At 44.4% G+C, this 23,036-nt stretch overlaps 1 protein-coding gene across 1 annotated transcript in view; it reads right to left on the bottom strand.

Moving 5' to 3' along the window:
- The window catches only part of LOC119652819 (irregular chiasm C-roughest protein), a 626,589-nt gene that overhangs the window by 280,693 nt on the left and 322,860 nt on the right, over positions 1-23,036 (bottom strand). The window contains exons 3-4 of the mRNA XM_038057146.1: positions 11,482-11,608; positions 3,632-3,749 (exon numbers count right to left, since the gene is read on the bottom strand). Of these exons, the coding sequence (XP_037913074.1) occupies positions 3,632-3,749; positions 11,482-11,608 (245 nt within the window). The remainder of the gene's footprint in view (positions 1-3,631; positions 3,750-11,481; positions 11,609-23,036) is intronic.

Below are 23,036 nucleotides of genomic sequence, written 5' to 3'. Positions count from 1 at the left end.
CCCATGATCCGGATGGAACAGCGGTGGAAAGGGTCACACAGCTGTCTCAGCGTGTAACCGAAGCATGCGATGCTACGATGCCACGACGGCGCTGCCTTGAGATCCTCTTGTCTCCGAGCGAGGAGACTTTCCCACAGGACAAGGGGAAGGACGGAGCACCAGGAGTGTGAGGAGGAATACAGGGATCTGCGAAGCAACCTTAAGAAGGACATTCGGAGGAGCAAGCGGGAATGCAACCAGAAGCTCAGCATGGAAGCTAATACGAATCCGTGGGGTACAGCCTACCAAGTTGTAATGAAGAAGATCCGCGGGCAAAAATCACCTTAAGTGACATGCCCACGGCTCTTGTTGCAAATAATTACAACTCTTTTCCCGCAGCAGGAGTAGGACGAAAGAGAACCCCAACTGGCAGCTCAACAGGACGTCTTCTCGATCCCGAAGAGGAACCAGCCAGGACGTTGAATCCTGTATAGATTAGTCATTCCCAAGCTCTGTAAACTTGACAACTCCGAGAATTTTATCTCAAACTAATGATGAGAATGGGCCTCGGCTGAATTACCCGCCGAAGGGATTTACCATGCCACTATCCTGGGCATGAATTTTGCGGTTGGCGGGGGTTCAACGACGTGTAAACATCTCGAAGAACTCGGGGGGGGGGGGGGGGATGGAGGAAGCCTTGGCCTGAGTGAGATACAGTTCTTTTGAAGAGGAAAATCAAGTCTAAACCACTTTAAGTTCACAACTACTGTCATTAGTGGAAAGAGCTCCTCGAAATCAACAACCGAAGAGCACTTGGGTAGAGCGATTGCAAGTAAAAAATCTATTTAGCAACTATATTGATTCCGTTGAAGTTTTTGATAGTGTTTTGCGTACCTGCTTAACCGATGTCCTACATTTGTATCATAGTAATTCCAAAACAGTAAACTTTTTAGTGCCAGTCATGAAGGCTGGAATGTCCTTTTTTGATGGAGGTTCATTGAGTGCCCCCTCGTTTCGAATGAAACTGAACTGCTTCCCCAGCTACTGAATGCTAGAGAGCATAGTTTAACAAACGCTTGCAAGAGTGATCGAAGGGGAATAAACCTATGATCTAGACAGACTTTTGCAAGTACCTACGAATTTTGCAAAAATTCCATTATTGTGAATTTTCTGCTGTTTGAAATTTTAAAACGTATCAAGCTGACGTCAAAATCGCACCTCTTGATGAATGGCAAAGAAAGCGCTTCGAATGTGGAGCTAACGAACCTACAATGGGCCAAAGCAGGCAGAGCGTGGTAGAGTTAACGACAAGGGGCAGGCGAGACCCTTGCATGTGACAGGCAGGTTCAACTTGCAGGATCGGTTTTTCGATCCTCTGAGTTGGGTGAAGGCGGACCAGAAACGGATTGGTAAATGGAAATCGAAGACAATGTACTTTAAACGCATGATTTGGTTCTGCAGGCCATTTGTCGATCCTTGTCTGTTAGGCAGATGGCTTTGTTCTGATGGAGTTCATTGGTGAAAAGGAGGTATTTAAATATTTCATTCAGCATAGCATGGCTGCCACTCGTGTTTATGAAATACTGATAATGAAAAAGCAGCTGGAGGACGATCAGTGCAGAGTATGTGGTTAGGACATTGGACTATCTTATTTCTGGCTGCTTCTTTATGGTACCAGTGCAATATAAGGACAGGCTTATTGCTGAATGTAAGGTGATTCATGAAACCATTGCATACAAGCAGGATAGCTGAGTGGTTAGAGCGAAAGGCTGTCATACGGAAGGTCGCGGTTCAAATCTCACTGGTGGCAATGGAATTTGTATCGTGGTTTGACGTCGGATACCAGTCGACTCAGCTGTGAATGAGTACCTGAGTCAAATCAAGGTAATAATCCCGGGCGAGCGCAATGCTGACCACATTGCCTCCTAGTGTACCCTTACGGTCTTGAATGAAGTGCTCTAACACACTTCAAGGCCCTGAGCCAACATGGATTGTTGCGCCAACGATTATTATTATAACATTGAGTGGAGATATGCAAGAAGAGGAGGGAGGAGGAACTATGAGCCACTGGCAAGAAGAAGAAATCGAAGTAATTTGCGAGAGTTTGGCTGTTGTACCCATAGCTTCGTAACCTACAGGTACTGAACCTAAATCCCAAGCGGTTTTCGAAAATGTCCTTGGGCCATACGGGCACCTTCGTTAGATACTGCTACTTGTTGCCATCAATTTCAACCTTCACGTCCAAAATAAATCTGCCCTCGGCTCGTCAGTCCAATCAATTCCTTTCACCGTCATAACCCCTGTTAATCAGTTGCATACAATTTAAATTCAAATCAACCTTGTCTCATCTATGCAAACAGATCGAATACTATCCTTAAATCCCTTTCATTAATTTCACCCTCCCTCACGAAATCCCCTAGATCCAATATGCTTTCCTAAAGCTTCACCATTTTCATTGACATACAAATGCGACAGCTAAACGAGTCATTCTACTTTTTCAATTATCCCACTATGTATATCCTTCTGCATTACATTACAGTGTGATTCCAACGATATCTTCTCGAAAACATTCATTTATCCTTAGCTCGTACCGTGGATAGTCTCTGACTTGTTCTCATTACGACTATAATCATAAATCCAGACTCAACTGGAATTAATTTTGCCACCGAAAATAACGCGCTAACGTAAGGACGAATGAAATTCACGAAACTAACACGTACACAAGGAGACATTTCCCATTTCGCTTTGAACGTAATGAGATAATCGAATAGCTCGGGTGAACCTTAGTGGATTTCAATGTAGTGAAAACAAATGAAGGATATAAGGAGATCAGATCGAATTTGAATTCTAGAATTGATGGGGGTAGTTAGGGCTTGAATTTTAGGAAAGGTCCCAGACTGAATATCTTATAGAAGTGAGCGGCATAGCGGGTGTACTAGTGAAATGATCTAGTTTGATCCAGTAAGGGACGACGTTTTGACACTGGGTCAATACGCCGAATGCAAATCCAGAACATGCTAATTAATGGGAATTTCTGGACCCAAAATCTATTTCTGGAGTAGTAGTTCAAAATTGCCGGGAAGTTCCTCAAAAAAGTATAGAAGTGTTTTAAGATTGCTCCCAAGTATCCTGTCCCGTATCTAAAGTTATCCCCTAGGTCCAACATCCTTCGAACACAATCCAATTGATCCAGTCCTCCGAAAGTAGGCACAATTAAAGACAATATGTTCAAGCACGCCATGAATTGCGAATCCATCCTTATTTCCAAAGTCACCTCGAATTCTCGAATTTCAGATAACGTTCACTACAGGATTTGGCTACTTAAAGGATATTGCCTTTGACTCAATCCTCTAACTTTTACCCTGTGGAATTATTGTAAACCGAAAGGCAAACTAGGCGTGGTCCTGAACTCTAGAACGATTGTTTATAAAGTACTGACGATTAAATAGGGTGCGCGCTACAATGCCACTGGAATCCTTTTAGCAACAACAACACTCCGTACGTACTTTGAATAGGATCTGTGGTTTATGATTATGGGTGTGTTTGATGGCATAGTCCTTTATTTGCCGGTGATGGTAGTGGAATGCGAGCGGTTAATTAGAGATAATATTTTTCTTGTGCTGTTTCGAAAATATGATAACCCTTTACGTACCTTAATGTCTAATGATGCGGGTGTTGAGTCAAAATTGAATTTGGCACGTGAACCAAATACTTCAGGCGCCGACCAATGCCTTGGTTCGTCTGTTGATAGCTTGTTTCGTACGTCGAAACTGAAAGGGTGGAAAAAAATATAGTTAGATGAATAACGGATATTATTGTAATTTTATGGAAATATGAGATATAAACTTATGCATGAACGAAGTTGGTTTTTTGTTTCGAGGAAAATTTACTGCGCCATTTTTATATTCTTCGCCCAGCATAATTCGGCTTGAAAATGGAGATATTTTTAGAAGCTTATCATGATTCCTATTTATTCCTGTTTTTTATCATAAAAGTGAGATGAATTCAAATTTCAAATACATTGGATTCCGGAAAAACAATGTAAACGGGGTGCAAATTCACTAAAAAAATAAATTTTAAAACAGCGCCCAATGTGGGCTAATTCTCATAGAAAACCATCCAATCTTCTTGGCTATTTTAATACTTTCTTTCCACTACTCAGTCTCCCGTTTACCTTGATCTCTCATGAGTTATTAATAGCGGAAAAATTTGAATAAAATATCTTAGCACATTTCCACGAACCAGGAAAAAGTAACAACTAAAATAAAACACCCTCACATTGAATAAGGATGATTTTAATAGCAAGGAGCTTTCCCCGGTTCGCGGAAATTCTTCAGGTAATCCTACAAGAACGAGAAAATTTAATCTCTCCCGAATTACAGTCGTTGGGAGACCACTGTAACTATTCAAATTAATTTCATCGCACTTATTGAAGAATTAATCCCTCCTTGCAGTTCTATCCGATTTGAATTTGTCTGACGGTTTGCAACGGATTTTCTGTAATTGCTTGAAGAAATCCGTGCAGTGAAATTTAAGTATATTCGACGGGGAATTATTCGACTGAAATAATTGCATTTGCTACTGCTACTTTAGAAGCAGATAAACATGGTGGAGGGCAATCTTAGTATGATATCGAATCGCTTTTGAAGTAATTTCAATGGATAATACGTCTTCACATTGAAGTAGAAAATATAAACGAAACACACCTTAAGTAAAACACACCTTTAAAATTCAACATGCTTCTGGCACTTTGTACAGTTTAACTGCGATAGCATAATTTACCCTCTCAAGTTCGAAGAACTGATTTATCATCAAAGGCAATGAATGCCGCCTCGCAGTAATGGAGATAAATATGTTGCGTTGGATTATAATATGTTAAATGTAATGGTATTCGTGCCAAATGTAGCCTTGCGCCAATCGTGGAGAAGTTGCAAAAGATTCGTTCCGCGTCACAGCCTGGCGTGAAAAACAGAAACGGGTTTTGATGTAAACCTCGACTCCGAGCACTTGATAGAAGTTAACTGGACATAATAAACATATACGAAAGCTACCGTTTTCTCCAAAAAACCAGAAGACGCTCCGGATAATAAAGTCCGTTGACGAACTGGTCTGTGGAATGCACGTAAGGGTTGCTTCTTCTTTGCTTCTAATGGCAAACATTGGGGGCTTGGAGGCTTGAAACATCTCTTCAAACAGGTCTGCTCTCAAAGATAACAGACTATCCATCCAATATGGATCTTCGCAACATCCTGAAGTTTGTACGCTACTTCTACTGATAGTCAGATAGTTGCCGCCTGTGTGCCTCCATACGCATTTTTTAGGCTTACAGCTAATGCCTCCTGTAAATTGTGCAATTTTAATTGCTCCGTTAAGAAAGTACGGATTTTTGCTTTAAAGTTACCTCACCTATATCTTAGGACTTTATAGTGATTTCATGCTTTTGTGGCCGCACTTCGGAGGCAAGAATCACGACTGCATTGCCGGGGATAAAATCGTTTCTGCTGACGCACTGTACGGAAAGGCGCGCTCTCCGGATTGTGTGTTTTGCAATGGAGTTGTGGACGACGCCCAACACACTTTTTTTTCTTGTGGAAGGTGGGATGGGTTTCGTCAGTAGCTCTATTTAAACGCAGGGGATCTCTCTCCAGACAACATTGTCGAAGAGATGCTGAGGACTGCTGACAGGTGGAACCGTGTTGCCCATTACGTTCGGGCCCTTCTCGTTGCTAAGAAAATAGAACTCGACCGGTGGAGCAGCCGGGTGGCAGGGGGTTCCTTGAACTGACAGTTGCCTTCCTCCACTCCCCTCCTGTTGGTGCAAGAATTTCCCTGATTTGAAGGCTCCGCAAGGCGGGAGAGTTCGGGGACTAGTCCGAAGTAATGTGACAAACGATTCCAGGCTTTCTCCGATGATGGGGAGGTGTTTACTTAGTAGTCCGACGACGTACCGAATCGGGAGTCGGGAGGACACTGTGTGCGTAAATGCATTCACACCCGCCTACCCCAAAGAAAAAAAAGGGTTACTCCTTTAGGGACAACGATCCAACAAGCATCGGAAGAATCAGCCTGAAATCAATCCCCGATTCAATGACGCCGCAATCTTGCCTATGACTAAAACAGTACCAGAAACCGAAAACCGATTAAGTATCGGCGTGTAATAATAGTAATAATCGTTGGCGCAACAATCCATATTGGATCTAGGCCTTGAAGTGTGTTAGAGCACTTCATTCAAGACCGTAACGGTACATTACAGTAGACTGTAGGAGGTAATGTGGTCAGCATTGCGCTCGCCCGAGATTATTACCCTGATTTGACTCAAGTACTCATTCACAGCTGAGTCGACTGGTATCCGACGTCAAATCACGATACAAATTCCACTGTCACCAGTGAGATTTGAACCGCGACCTTCCGCACGACAGCCTTGTGCTCTAACCACTCAGCTATCCGGAGCCAGCTATAACAGCCACAAAAGCAGACCTAAGCATCGAAGATGGACATCCGGCGATGAATATCGCAGGGGCAGTCATGTCAATCAGATAAGCGAATAAATTCCCACAATCGCTGTCGTAAAGCTCGCAGAGAATTTCAAGGTAATCCATTTAATAGTTCATTATTTCGACACTAACGACTCCCCCAAAAAATCACAAAGCTCTGACCAGAAGATCTCCTTGAAAACAAAAAGGGCCTCTCCTAAACCAAGGACATTTTCGTGAAGAACCTATATGGCGTTCCAAATTGATGATTTCTCGTCGATCAACGCGATAAATCACAAACTGAACCATTTCGTGCTGCCACCTTTCGAATCGCTGCGTCAAATGTAGTAGTTTGCACGTTTCAGGTGAGTGTTTCGAAATGTTCGACAAAATTCCCAAATGCATAAACTGCGGGGTAAGCGCACACCTTGGTAACTATTGCAAGTGCTTTACCTGCAGTGGAATGAGAGTAAACGCCTTAAAAGCGAGATCTCCCATCCAGGACCCACCCACTCCAAACCAACAAACCATGCGTGATATCAACGCCCTCTTTCACCCGGCCATCCATATCTTTCGGCCGTGGTTTTCACAGTAGTAATCCTATCAATTTATGATGGTATTTAATGCGATGATCAACGTTCTAGGATCCAACAATGGATAATGGAACCATGAAGTTGAACATCACCTCCTTGGTCGGTCGGGAGGTCGTACGCAAGGATTTCAATTTGTTCCTCAGTGAACACAATCCACAAATAGTGCTCTTGTGATATCATTTCCCAACTTCAACCTGTTCTGAACCGGCAGGCACTATTCACATCAAATATATGTATCCCTTGCCGAAGGCGATACTACCCTCTGACAAGTTCCTCACAGGACAATTCATCCTACACGCTAATGCCCTCAAATCTCCCGAAGTGACCATTGCCTTTATTAAGATCCATGCACAGATTCGTATACATCGTTTGCGTGAACAGAATCCACCTACTCGACGAATCGTGTCCTCAATCATTGGAGGCGGCTAAAACGTCAGATAAATCCCTTTACTTGACTCCTGTGTTCATAAAAATGGTTGCCAGCTATTTCATAGGCTGATGTCAAAATATCTCACATTTCAGTCCGGCGCATGCTACCTACTATGCAAGAAACTGTCGTTCTTTGCTGTAATACCAACGTAAGTCGGATTCCAAACACTTTCCCATTCATAAAAACCAACCCTCGTATTAATGATTTCGATCACATGGTGGCAGCCAACTGTCATCTTACGAACCGATGTGTCAACTGTGATCAGCTTCGTTATCCAGGCGGGTGTGCCAAAACTGCAGAGTAGGCACTAAAGTGCGTTAACCAGATGGAGGGGGGCAACGACCACCCCGCAAATTACAAAATGCGTGACCTAAGTTGTGTGTGTGTTACCACTCTTCCCCCAAAACGTCGCTGTGACCGCCCAATAACCAATCCCGCCTTCACCAATCCTTCCGTGTCATTCGTAGATGTCGCGCGAAGCGGAATGTACTCCCACGCACGTACTCGTATAGCTTAGCCTACTACCGTCTCCAATCCTTGAGTTCGTCAGAAGGCCTAAAGAATTCCTGCAGATGTCCAATTCAATGGTCGGTATCTTGACAGCCATTAATAGACGTGAAGGTAATCGAGTTGAATATCAACTCCATCATTGGCCGAACTCGCAGACATGAGTTCGAGTTATTTCTCGATGAGCACAAACCACACATAGTTCCCCCTTGTGAAACTAGGTTGAACTATATATGTACACCGTCATTTCCGAATTTTAACCTCTTCCGGAATGCCAACCCTCAGGGCCGCAACACCTGCGGCGGAATGGCCGTCCTCATGTCCGAAAAATTCACATCCACATAATTCACCACCACAATACCTTCAAATCAATTTAAGCTACTCTCACTCCCTTCGAATCTCAATCAACCTTGGTCTTCATCGCCTCCGTCCATTGACTTAACCAATCCCTCAGCACAGACGACTTCATTCCTATAAAATATCTCCACAACCGTCTTTCCAGCACTGAACTGAACCCTGGCACATACTTAGGAGAACCTGCCCGCGTTTGAGCAAATCAGTCTAACAAAACGCGATCCTACCCCAAAACATCTCCCACAGAAAAGCCGAACGTCCCCGCAGACCACTTCCTTAAAACACACCACAGCACCCTCCACTTCCACGTTTTGACAGCACATCTCCCAACCTACCCAAAATCCCTTCAGCCAAACCCTCACCCACCCCCAGTCAGAGTAAAAAAAAAATTTTCCCCACTCACTTTGTCAGGCCGGACTCCGTCATGGCGTCCATTGTCACCTCTAAAAATAAAAAAATCGGTTGGATCTGACAAAATTCCGTCCATCATCCTAAAGAAATGCGCTTGTAGCATTGTCCCCATCATGTCCTCTATGATCAACGACTGGCTCCCAGTTTTCATCCCAAAAAAGAGCCAGAATTTTCAAAATCCCGATAGCTACTGGCCTATCTCGGTCCCATCATCCTCCGTCAAGATCTTCGAACGGCTCATAAAGGCAATGAAGAGCTCTGTTACTCCAATCATACACTCCCCGACTTTCAATCGACCCAAATACTCAGTTGAGCAGGCACTCTTCGTGCTCCAATCGGATGTTCCCTGGACCTCTACCGGAAGACGCGACCATAGCCTGTCTCTTCGACATAAAGGAGACTTTCGATTTCGTATGGCAATACGGACTCGTTTTTGAGCTTTCCGAAGTCCTGCATTATGTGCACCTCTGCAAACTAATTCGTAACTTTCTTGCCGGGCGGAAATCCCAAGTTAATCTCCAATAACACTTTTCTTCTCCCTACTCAAGTCCGTCTGGCATACCACAAGGATCAGTTCCGTCCTCCACCCTCTTTTCCCTGTTTATCGGAGATACACCCAAACCAACCACACACCTAAACTCAATTCGAATCCTCCAATACGCGGAATACCTTATCCTTTAGATCTGGTGCCTTGGAATCGCTTTACCCAATCCTCAAATACAGGATACCTCTGAAAGTCAAGCTGTTTTGTTCCCTCATCATTTTGGGCTTCATTTTATGGTACGACAGCGGTCCTACCCAAATCGAATGACTCCAAATCAAAGAGCGAAGAATCTTACGCCATGGCTCTAAAGTTTTCAATAGTCATATTCAAAACAGCGTCTGCCAAAGCATCAAGTTAGCGTCCAAGGCTCGATACCGTCCATTCGGCGTTAGACAGGCGTTGAAAAACGTTATTTATGAACACCGATTCCAAACAAAGCCATCTTCTCGACCTTAGGCCTTTCCGAGGTGCCATGAACCTGGGTCCTTGATTCGATACTATTCGTTAATTAGCAGTCAGCAGGAGTAAAACTGCAGGGCTTGCTCCTGGCGCATGCCGATTTGCATAACGCAGATGATATAACCAGTGTCATGCCCCTTTTTAACCTCGTTTTAAAAACTGAACACGATCGAAAACTCGGAGTATTTGATGTGGTATCGCCATACCCGTCGTGATCCCTGTAGCGAAAGTAGCTCTTCTTGGCGTTACAAGCTTTCGCTTTGAGACGTACTCGGGCAAGTTGACGACGTGTGACCATAGTTTAAACTGGAACACTATGTTTCCACCACCGCCTCAGTGAATTTTTATCTGGCGAATACGCAGAGGTGATCTCTATTCGGACGTTTGTTGCCTTTGAGTATTTACACTTGATGGTCTCTCCACTTCTGCTTTCTTCTGTAAGGGAGTCAAGATCTCGGATTTCCAAAGAGCAAAAGGCTTTGCAAGAAACGAGAGTCTTCTATCCCAGTAACCTCATAACTGCCTATCAAAATGTACCACCTATAGCCTTGTTGGTTGGCATCGGATCTAATTCATCCACCATTTCTCCACTTTCGTTTTCGTATAGAAGACAATTTGAGTGCACTGTCTTTCTTTGATCTTCCAGCGGATCTTGCCGAGAATTTCCACAAAGTTCTTGACTTCCATCGGTTTAGTGAGTACAATTGAGAGTCTAGCCCTCCCTCCTTTTCCCGCCTTCTCGTTTATTGCTGGCGCTCTTTTTTAGAGAGAGGTTGCAGACTGCATGTACTTTATAACCGCGGCCTATTTTGTGCAATCCTTCAACAGTAGTCGATTCGACTTCTATTATACTTGGCCAATGCTGGGGTAGCGTATCGTTTCCAAGATAGCGGACTGCAATAATGAGAGTATGGTGTAACCTTAAGAACGAAGCCCCTAGCCCAGTTCTCTGACGCCCCACCTACGCTTAGCTGATCTCACAACTCATGGACAGATCAGCGCTCGGGGCGACGCAATCTATTAATACTGATTTGATGCACAGTACTTGATCATAGGGTAGCTCCTGATACATGCCGTAATTACTACCTTGACGAAGCCATATCATCCCCACTCGTCATTAAAGGGCTGACGGCGCCATCGGGGCTCATAATCCTGGCGTATACTGGAAAGTCGGTATACATCAGTCAAGTGGACGCAGGTATAATGCCAACTAGGGGCTTTGAATAAGTTGTTCGGACAGAAGCAAGGTTAAGGAATGGAAGAGGGCTTGTTTAAGCCCCAAAGGACATTACAAAACCCTAATGGTACGGACTGACTCTATGGCGTATACTTATTAAGTTTGACTTGATCATTGATGGTAAAGTGAAACGGGGAAATCTTCGAGGTAGGCTCCAAAAACCAAGACTAATTCTTAACATTGAATGTGACGAAGTGTCCTATTCAAAAAGAAAGTAATAGAGGAGAAAACGTCCTGAGTGTGTGCTAATTAGGTGACGACGTAGATAGATATAAGTTCTAACTATACTTCATCAAGTTTTAAGAGTTTTCCACTCCTAGTCATTGACTTTCTCCAAGGGAAATGAAAGTACCTTTAAAAAAGGCTTTTTCTTAGCTCTACAAATAGTCAGCAATCTTATAACTAAATGGAAAAGTTGAAATTACTTATAAATGATATCTAAAGTTCACTCCCCAATAGATACTTTCACCTGCAACAATTTTTTCACTACTTACCTATAAAGTGGTATTCCTGCGTTGTCTCGAAACCATAAGACCATGTAAACATCGTCTAGAGGTGCTGAAATTGGACACGGCAACGAAACCATTCTACCTTCTACTGCTTCGATGTCCATTGTCCTCACTGGTATGTTCCGGGGTTGCAAAGGACAACCATTGACCAACAAATTGCCGCAACGACAATGGCGTCCACCAGCAGGTCAGAGAGCAGGAGCACCAGCATCGGTAGTGGCCATATGAAAAGAAATAAAAAAAGAAAGAGGCGAACAATGAATGTTAGTTTTGAATTTTATTCTGGAAAAAAAGAGCTTAATGGGTGGTATGTGTGTCAGGGAGTTGTTACGCGAATTACAAGGTGAAAACTTTACATGGGTTTGAATTTCTTGGTTTAAATTATGGAGTCTGAAATGAGTTTGTACGGAAAAGTAATTATTCTGTGTAGATAGGAAGCGGATCAATTAAAAGGGCTTTAAATATGGATTCCAGAACAATTTTCTTATGTAATAACTTAGAACTACGCACACACATTTCGTCTGAATAGTTCATTTAGGACACACTTACCAAACCTGACAGTTACAGAAAAATTCCCAATCAAAAAGAGGTGCTAAATTCCTGAATATTTGGCGCCCAATTGTAGTAGTTCCGTAATTGTTAATCTTCCGCTTATCTCACAATTTACAGAGTTATAATAAATGGCGCCCAACGTGGGGTCACAACATCAGTTAGGTTCTTTCTAATTGAGCTGATAAAAGCTGGCCTATTTCGGCTGCTAACTTCGTTTGGATATGTCGGATAGAGGTACATCAGTTTCTCAACTAAATTTGCAGCTAGGATCTGCGTGCGCTTACCTTCGTTCACTTTACGATTACACTACTTTTTCCCGGTAGCAGATGCGGGGAAAAAGTAGTATAGGCCCTAGGGCGAAACGTGGATTGATACCCACAATGGAGCATAAAACCTGAACCAACACCAACAGATCCACTACCAAACCCTATCTCCACCTCCACGTGGTGACCGCTGGGAGCTCTTTCTTAACGAAAAGCTGCAAACGGGGAACGATGAAGGCGAGTCTCCCCCGCCTAAAAACGGAACAAATTGTACTTATTGGTCCTTTAAGTTGGGGGTTGGATAGGGGCTGACAAACCTTCACGGAAAACCAAAGTTACGGAGCCACAGAAGGGGCCTTGGGGAGGATTAGCAACACAACGATGAACCCGACAACGACAACAGAACATATAGAGGGGTCAATATGAACGCGGATTACTTTCTCGTTGGCATGGTGCTCGGGTCTCAAGTTTCAACACTCCCTACAATTCCTTCTGACAATCATGTGAAATTAAAGCCATTCTTAATATCTTCAGAACCGCCCGAAGGGAACGGAGGAATGGTGCATACTGTATAATGCCGCATATTCAAAGAACCCTTGCGCAGAGACTTCTCACGAACTCCCTCCAGTGGAGAAGCGATTTCACAGACGGAAAAAGGAATTCTGGGAGAGCCAACAGGCCTGCGAATTCGACAAGTGCATGGGGCAACCGCACCAGGCGCAGATGTTTTACCAATAAGTCAGTAAGATGGAGCCTCATGCACCTTGATGCTCATTTTCCTCAGAATGGGCATATTGGCACGATTGGTTGAGTATTTTAATGAACTGCTCAACAACCAGAACATCGGCGAGTTGGAGGTCGCGCCAACTGAAGACGACGGACAAATACTGCCACCACCAAGTATAGAAGAAACAGTCCATGCAATTCATCGGCTTAAAAATCATAAGTCGGCAGGAGCCGATGGAATTACAGCCGAATTAGTTAAATATGGAGGCGACCAGTTACACCACGTGATTCATCAACTTGTGCTCAAGGTATGGGACAGCGAATCAATGCCTGACGATTAGCAACGAGGCATTATCTGTCTCTTACATAAAAAGGGAGATATCGCACAGTGCAGCGATTATAGAGGTATCACGTCGCTGAGGCCGGATATTCCCATACGCCCAGAACATCATTGGCCCATACCAGAGAGGCTTCACTCCAGGCAAATTAGCAACATATCAGATTTTCTGTCTGCGGCAACCGATGGAAAAACTTTTCATTGACTTTAAGGGCGGTCTTTGATTCGAGACCACCCAACATCAACAACGGTCTACAACGTGGGGGTGCCTTATCATGCGTGTTATTTAACCTGGTCCTGGAGAAAGTGTTTCGCTGTGCCGATGTAAATGCGAAAGGAGTCATCCTCTTTAAGTCCACCCAACTACTGGACTATGCTAACGATATTGACATGATGGGGGAACGACCCGAGCCGTACAAATTGCCTTCATCTAGATTGGACTGCACATCAATGTAAGTAAGACGAAATATATGGTGGCAACGTCAGCACCAAAAACCAACCATCCAACGAAGTCGCAGTGGTCAAAAGAGATGAATAAAGATAAGAGACGACAACTTTGAGACCGTTGAAAATTTCCCCTATCTAGGCTCGAAAATCACAACCGATAAAAGCTACGACGATGAAATTCGCACAGGGTTATTTGCTACCAATAGAGCTCATTTCAGTTTATAAAAACTGTTCCGCACAAAACGTCTCACCATAGAGTCAAAACTTTTACTGTACAAGACAATGATCTTGCCAGTCCTTATCGGAGCAAAAAAACTGCGAACTCTTGGCCGCGTTCGCGAGAAAAATCCTCCAAAAAATTTTTACATCAGGATGGACGATTCCGTAGCCTACATAACGGTGAAATCTATGATGGATACCACGACCATCTGGTTGTGGATAAAATCCGGCTCAACAGGTTGCGGTGGGCGGGTCACTTAATCCACATAGATGAGGATGATCTCACCCGGAAAGTCTATAAGGGCAATATTTATAGTAGTAGAAGAAAAAAGGCCTGCCTGAAATGGAACGATAGCGTGGACCAAGTCGAGAGACAGCTTTTAGCGATACCGAATCGGTGGACCTCGGCACAAAACCAGGGCGTCTGGAGTTCCTTATTAAGGCAGCCCTACACCGGATACTGCTTGTTGCGCCATTCACGATGTTATGTTCATCACCTACGCCGGTCCACAGATAAAAGCTGAAGAAAGATACCGCAGAAGAAACACCTGGTGGAAAGCATGCTGAGCTCCCCGAAGAAATCTCTGAAGCCAAAGAGGGGGAAAAAAACTAGATCAGTCAGGGAAATTGTAGGGAGCAGAAGCTGGGCGACGTAGATCTAGATCTTCTAGGGCTTAGGGTGGACCCCGATGTGCAGGAAAGCGCCATGTCGCACCCAATGGTCAGCATTAAGAAACCCCAAATAAACCTCCACTATGCAAAATTGCTGCACTGTAATTGCAAGGACAAGTTCCAAGGAGAACATAGGAATGGTGCTGGCTCAGGAGCCCCTGGGTGTATCGAGGGCAGATTTGTAGTCTGCAAGGAGGAAGCGTACAGGTATTTTAGGACTCCTCTTGCGAGAAACCAAGAGCTTGCATAATTCTCAAACGTAACTTAAAATATATATGTGTTTCTGACTTCCTGACCGGAGAGGTTGTGGCTATTCAAGTCTCACTGGAAGTTGAAGGAAACATTCGAGAAGCAATCGTGGCATCGGGCTCCATCCCAGGAGACGACATCCGGGTTGCACTGGAGCTAATTGCTAAAGTGGTGAAGTACGGTGAGAAGAGGGCGTTTCCACTTCTTCTCGGCTGCGATGCCAACGCCCATCACGAAGTCTGGGGAAGCAGCGACACCAATCGAAGAGACGGGTATCTTCTCGAGTTTAGCAATAAGTTAAAAATATGTAACATCGGGAACACTTCAACATTCATGACCAGCATTAGACAACAGGTACTAGACATAACTCTAGAAAATACTCTAATGAACAGGCTGGTCAGGAATTGGAGTGTGTCTGCTTAGCCCTCTATATCTGATCACAGAATAATCAGATTCGACATTGAGGGCAACTCCGAAATAAAAAGAATAATAAGGAGCCCCGGGGGAACGGATTGTAATTCCTATGGAACTATCTGTGCAATAACATGGCTCACCTTCAAGAGGGAGGTGACATCGGGAGTAAACTGGAACTAGAAACAGTGGTGGAAAACCTCAATACAGTCGCCATTGACGCATATGTGGCTAGCTGTCTAGTTAAGACAGTTAAGACATCAAGGAATGTACCCTGGCGGATTGGGAACCTAGCCAGAATGAAATCAGAGGTATGGCATTCAACCCAGCAAAACAAACCGGTGACTGGCAAAAGAACAAAAACGCACTGACTGCGTATAGTAACTCGATGAAGGAAGCAAACGAAACAGCTTCTGGAAATTCTGTGAAGGGAACAAACCGCAGAAGCAACCAGGCTTTACGAAGCTGTAGCCTAAGACGGGGCAATAACATATCTTCTGTCTGTTTGAAGAAGAAGGCTGGGACATTTATCGAGAATAAGGAGGACAGAGTAAACTTGCTTCTCAGAACTCATTTCCTGAGGTCCTACCCCTCGGCGGTAGGTGCCTGACACTCCTACAACGAATAAGAGGGGAAGAAAAGAGAACTGCAAACTCGGTACGCTCGGAAGTTTAAGGTGGGCAGTGGGAACTTTTAAACCACTGAAATCACCTGGACAAGATGGCATCTTCCCAGCACTAATCTAGAGAGACCTGAAAATAATCTTAGAGTCTCTTCTGAGGGTGTTAAGGGACACCATAGCCCTGGAATACATACAAGGGCATGGAGGATCCTTTTCACCCTAAATTTTCCAGACCAATTTCTCTAACATCGTTCGTACTCGAGACAGTGGAGCAGGTCATAGATAACTATATTAGAGTCTGCTCTGTATCAGCAGACGGATGTATTACGGAATGCCATAGAAACAAAAGAAATAGCACCGCGCGTTTTTGTATATCGAAGGGGTATTCGACAACACATCGCACACAGAGATACAAAATGCCCTGAGCCGTGAGGGAGTGGGAAACACACCGCAAGGGAGTGGGAAATACCCTGGTTTTTTGGATGGACAAAATCCTAGCGAGTAGGCAAATAGAAGTACCGACAGGTACAAATTCCTTTGTCATGAATACTACTGAATGTTTTCCACAGGGCGGGGTACTATAGGCACTTGGTGTGGAGTATGGTAGTGGACGAACTCCTGGATGTGCTAACAAATACTGGAATACTGTTTTAATCTGTAGGGGCAAATATGAAGATACCCTATGCGATAGAATCCAAAATGGACTAACGGTTACTAGTGCCTGGTGCAGGAAGGTGAGACTGAAAATTAATCCAGCCAAAACCATCATAGTACCATTCACTAGGAGACGTAAGCTTGATCACCCAAGAGCCATAAAGTTACATGACATGGAGGTGAAACAAGAAACAAAGGTCAAATATTTTAGAATCACGCTAGATCAAAAGCTACTGTGGAAGATACATGTCGGTAACAATCGTCGGAAAGCCATGTGGGCTCTGACCACATGCAGGTTCATAGCCGGAAAAAAATGGGGTTGCAGTCCTAACATACTACTTGGGATATAAATTGCAATAGTAAGGCCAATAATTGCCTATGGGGCGGTAATCTGGGCAGATAGAACTGTAGTCAGCACACAAGTTAGGGAGTTACAGAAATTCCAAAGACAGGCTTGCACCTGTATCAGTGGGGCAATGGGAACATGCCCAACGGCATCCCTGGAGGTCCTTTCGGGATTAAACCCTCTCCATCTACACATACAGATGCAGGCAGCGAGGGTCATGTTCAGGAGGCCAGGGTTATCAGTGAGGCGGGGAGCTGTCTAACACGAAAGAAGATTGATATTCTTTCCAGGCGGTGATTCCAAGAAATAACATTACAACGAGGTTTCTCTTCAAAAGAAATTTGAAACACATTTGAGTAACAGGACAAACCAGCAGAGCGTGGCTTAAACCAGCAACTGATTATTTGGTTCACTGACGGATCCCTCATAGCAGAGGGAGTGGGTGCCGGTGTCATTGATTCAAGGAAAATGTACTTGGAGCCAAAGGGCAAGCATACTACCACTGGAAAAAACCGAAGTAGTCATCCTGACTAAAAAGAGAATTCCGACCCTGCGTTCCATATCGTTCGGCAAGTCGATAATCGAGTCAAAATCAGCGATAAAGTACCTCGGGTTGACTCTTGACTCAAAGATGGGCTTTTCTGAGCAAATCAAAGCAGCAGCATACAAGGCTGCGGCTGGAGTTTCGGCGTTAAGTAGGCTAATGGCAATCATTGGGGGTCCTACGCCTAGTAGGCGACGTCTCCTGATGAGTTCAACGCAGTCTGTGCTGCTCTACGGTGCAGAGGTATGGTCTCGCGCTCTTAACAAGGAGGTATATCGTAAACGCCTCGCGTAAGTACAGATACAGGGAGTTTTACGGGTGGCGTCTGCGTACCGCACTGTCTCTGAACCGGCCATGATGGTGATCGCGGGAGTGATCCCCGTTGCCCTTCTTGCTAGGGAGCGTCAGGCCATATACAAGCGCAAGGCAGATGAGCCAAGGGAGGTGGTTGCTCGCGAAGAACGGCAACGCACTCTAGACGAGTGGCAGCTCTCTTGGCAAAATGAAACTAGAGGCAGATGGACTGCGTGGCTCATCAGCAACTGAATCGGAAGCATGGTGAGACGGACTATTTCCTTACCAAATTTTTAAGTGGGCATGGAAGTTTTCAGTCTTATCTGCACAAGATTGGAAAGGCGCGTTCTACGGATTGTGTGTTTTGCAATGGAGTTGTGCACGACGCCCAACGCACTTTTTTTTCTTGTGGAAGGTGGGATGGGGTTCGTCAGCAGCTCTATTTAAACACAGGAGATCTCTCTCCAGCCAACATTGTCGAAGAGATGCTGAAGACTGCTGGCAGGTGGAACCGTGTTGCCCATTACGTTCGGGCCCTTCTCGTTGCTAAGAAGATAGCACTCGACCGGTGGAGCAGCCGGATGGCAGGGGATTCCTTGAACTGACACTCCCCCTCCCGTTGGTGATTTGAAGGCTCCGCAAGGCGGGAGAGTTCGGGGACTAGTCCGAAGGAATGTGACAAACGGTTCCAGGCTAGCTCTCTGACGATGGGGAGGTGTTTAGTTGGTAGTCCGATGACGTACCGAATCGGGAGTCCAACACTGTGTGCGCAAATGCATTCACCTACCCTACCCCGCAAAAAAAAGAAGCACACTTGCATATTCCAAGCAGAAATATATGACATAGACAGAAATGCCACCTTTAATCTCCAAAAGAACTACAACGGGCCGAAAATTGCTATTCTGACTGACAGCCAAGAAGCGATCAAGGGATTTAGGTCCGACCAGGTAAACTCTAAACTCAAGGCATTCCCATATCAGAATGCCTTGAAAGGCTGAATGCGCTCGGCTTACTTTATAAGGTTCCAGGTCATGTTTGGTTGGAAAGCAATGGGGCAACGAACGAACTGGCCAAGAAAGGAGCAGGGACGCCTTTACACGGGCCAGAATCCTTGTGTGGAATCGAAAACGGGTTCATGACAATGACATTAGAAAATAAAGAAGAACGAAGGAATGGAGTAGTCCAGGGTGCTAATAAGGGGATACGTACCCAAGGGCACAAAGTATTGCTTAAACCTCACCAAGAAGAACCTCCGAATCATAACGGGAATTTTGACTCTTTACTGCCGGCTAGACTTCGCCTAGGGAAGCTAAGGATTCTGCGGACACTACCTGCAGGTTCTGTGCGGAGTGTGATGAAACCTTTATACACGTGCTGGGACAGTGTCCGACACTTGTGCGAAGTAGGTCGAGCCACCTGGGAGAACACTTGATACCAGATGCAAAGTTGAAAGATTTGAAAGTGGGGAATATACTAAAATTCCTAACGGTTGTTGCCTTGCTTGAAATGCTATAATCAATAGGTACACTATGACCAGTAAAAGGGGCACAATAGTTTTTAAGGACACAGTGAGACTTCCCATTAGCAGAATGAAAATAGTCGAGGTCTTGAAGAATTCTTGGATGATATGCTCTAACACGTGGAGTTGCGCTGCAGACCCGGGCGTCGTATCTTTTTTGCGGCTGAAGTGTAAGATAGGTTTCCGATACACTGATAAGAATGCTGAACCTGTACTCGGTATTAGCAGTATCGAGGTGCTAGTCACGGCGGGCTCTGATTGTGGACTCCAAATCTATTCGTGGCCGAAGGGGACCGTGGGATTATGCCTACGTTCCAGGTACTCACGTAGAACCGCAGGACCTTCAGCTCTTATTACATCTAACAAGGATAACAAGGGGATCGTTGCATATTCTAAAAACAAGCAACAGATGACAAATATGCATTTAAAAGTAGCAAAAGTTTGCCTCACAGGGATCTCGTACTATCTACATGCTCTGCAACTCATTCATAATCCTAAGATACCTGTCTAGCTTCCAAAACCCTTTCCCATATTAACACAGACCACATTAACAATTTCCGTTCTTTCAGAAATGCTTGCGATGCTTAATTAACTGCCAGGATAATCTAAAGTCTGCATATGCAAATATTTATTGTGGGTAAACATTTTCGTGTTCGCCCGCCGTATACCATCATAATACGTGTGTGCCGCATAAGGATAAGGAATCATCATCATTGGACTCATTAGTCCAGCTTTCATGGCAACAGCAATGTACGTCCGCACCAAACGACAGTGGGTGTGGTGGAACCAACTTTGCTGACCGTCGTCTTACTAAAATGAACGATCACATCCTTGGGAGTTTTGCAAACTTTAAGGGAGCGGGTGTTTGGCAGACACACGCTGAAAGTTTGTTTGTATGGATAAAACCGCTCAGTGGTATCTAGTGGCTAATGATGCATGCTGCAAACATTCCTTCTATATTTATGGAGTGTACCGCATAACTGGGCAAGTATTTTGAAGTTAGCTTAGGGGAGGAGGAGGTTCTTACTATCTGACGAACATGGGTATCGCAAAGGACTAAAGTTCAGATCCTGATAATATCGGAAGTCGTCACATAAGTCTGAATTGTTCAAGGCATTAACCAAGTTATCCAATATTCAGTTTAACAATGAACACGTGAACTGCGGACAACTGAATTACTTCCATTCCATCTCATGAGCACTTCGACGAATTTTCAAATTCTGCTGACGCCCTTGAAAGACCACGTCAAGTCACATTAGCGTTGAGTCCTTACAAACGGAAAATCAAATAATCCCTTCAAGTCGACGAAGCTCCATTAGTGCTGGGTACTGATTGTGCTCTTTCAATATGTACGAAATGTTGGCCACAATCGACCCCTAGTCAGGACCAAAACAACCGTAATACCAATCGATTTGCCTCCGATATTAAACATTCCAAAATGACTTGTACCAACAAAGAATGTTGGACAAGGATGTCTAGAGGCGGAGAGGACACAGTAGTGACAACACAATGAACGAATGGGCAAGCAGTCCATCCAAACCAAAGTAATTATTTCATTTCGCAGTTGTCATAGTTCGTTCCAAGCCATTAATGACGTACCAGAGAGACAAAAAACCTGCCGTAAGCTATCTGAATCGGAAGATTAAATTCGGCATGCTGGCAGGATATTCCTGCCATACCTTGGACAAGGACTGCTGTTGTGAGATTCAACTTGGACAGGCGTAAATATGAGCGGACAAATCAACAGCAAATTGTACATTCCAGGGGCCGCAGAGCCAGAGGCAGGGGGTGCTTTTGGTTCTACGCACTCTGGGAAAACAAGATAATCCTAATATGATTTCGCTTGGTTTGGCAAAGTTCTGTAACATCCTTTTGCACTTCTGCCCCTTGACCTTGTTGTGCTTCACATATGCGTGTAATTTTTGGTCGTCATGGCCGCTTGTCTGTCTATTAGGCCTCTTGCTTGGCTGCCCTTTGCCAAGCTAACTTCTTCCGTTCCATCTAACTTATTTGCAAGGTTTTTTTTTCGAGCAGAGGCAGCAAAAAAGTTTAGTGAATGAGAGCCATACAAATGCCCATTCGCTTACTGCACACTATCCTGCTTCTATTTGATCCATTTGGTTCGCAGGACTAGGAGTAGGCTCATCAGAGTTATCTTCTAATAGCTCAGCCGAACACGATATCATGTGCTTATTCAACTGTTAAGCGAAAATCCCTATGAATGATGTCCGAATAGCAAATAGAGCCAACTCCTATAGACCAGGACGTAGGTATAAAAGCAAATGAGTTATGAAAAAATGGTCTGAGATAGGAATAAAAAAGGACGAAAAATGATATGCGAGGATGGGCTAGAAAATTCTGTTACTGACCGGAGATGTAAATGGAAGTGGACTGGCTTTGATGGTGAGGTAAAATGCTCGTTTTGGATTAGGATTGTTATTGATAGAATTATTCTTTTTAGAAAGGATACTGGCCGGATGCTGACATACGGGATACAGAAGACTGGACTGGACTAGGTCTTTTTAGTTCGATGATAGTCCTTACGGTTCCTTGGAAGCATGAAAGTTTTGTTCGTTGTGGAAAATTGGATGCAATTCCTTGATTTCGTTAATTCGTATCTTTTTCGTTTTCGCTAGAATGTTTTCGGGGATAATTTTGCTGATATCTCCACTGGAACCGAAAGGTAGAGTACAGAATAACTGCTGGCTGAGAAAAAAATGTCCACTCCTAATTTTTCCAAATATTTTGATGACTTTGATTCAATATACGGCTGACCTGATGGATAACAAATTGAAAACAAATTATGAATTAAGCTCCGGACCTCACCCTCTCACCCTCCCCTTGTTGTGACAAATTCGACATATATCTCTTGTGAACTCGTAGTCAGTGTCTTACTCGTTACGTATAAGGGCAGGAAATTGGCTGCTGTTACCAAAATTGTGGATATTTCATTAAAGCCTCGAATTTGTGTGAGACGGTGGCAAAAAAAGAATGACAGGTTTTCTGACTTGTATCGCTCTCACCACCTCAATAGTGGGGTACTACATTCGGCAACTGATGTTGCTACATCAGCATCCCTTTCCAAATGCCACCAAGAGCCGTTTGAACTTGCACTCTTCCAAATTCTTTCTAAGATACCATCACCATACATCCCCACGGAAGCAGGATCTTAAAGTCCGGTGTCGATAACCGGCGAGAGTCGTCTATTTTGGTGTCTGGGTCGAACTCTCGTAATGGACAGCACCGTGCCGGAATCGCTCATCGTGAGCCGGTTCGACGTCGAGGCGCCACGATGATCAGGAATATGACTCCGCCTTCTGCAGCTATTTCGATAGTGAATGTAGTGGGCTGAAGAAATGAATCTTTCTATCATCCACTCCTACTACGAAATAACAATGTGGGAAGGGAGGGGCCAATATCTTACCTCCCCCTGTTGGACGAAATCTTCATTGAGCGTTTCTTGCAATACGCGCACGTGACTGTGCAGCAAGTTGCCGATCAATGCTGCTTTATTACTCGCATCGACACAATCTCCGCGGTCATTAGGCAGCGTGTTCGACTGAAGATCATTGCGGAAACTGACGTGAAGGCAGATGCGACTACATCAACAACACACGTCGTAGTGCTTGAAATGATTTTAGCCCTCGTCGGAACTTTCTCCTTCAAAAGTCTCCTCTGAAGTTTA

Source organism: Hermetia illucens, chromosome 3 (assembly GCF_905115235.1).
Source record: "Hermetia illucens chromosome 3, iHerIll2.2.curated.20191125, whole genome shotgun sequence".
Taxonomy (NCBI): domain Eukaryota; kingdom Metazoa; phylum Arthropoda; class Insecta; order Diptera; family Stratiomyidae; genus Hermetia; species Hermetia illucens.
Note: the sequence above shows the minus strand (reverse complement) of the source record. Positions and strands in the feature narration are given on the sequence as shown.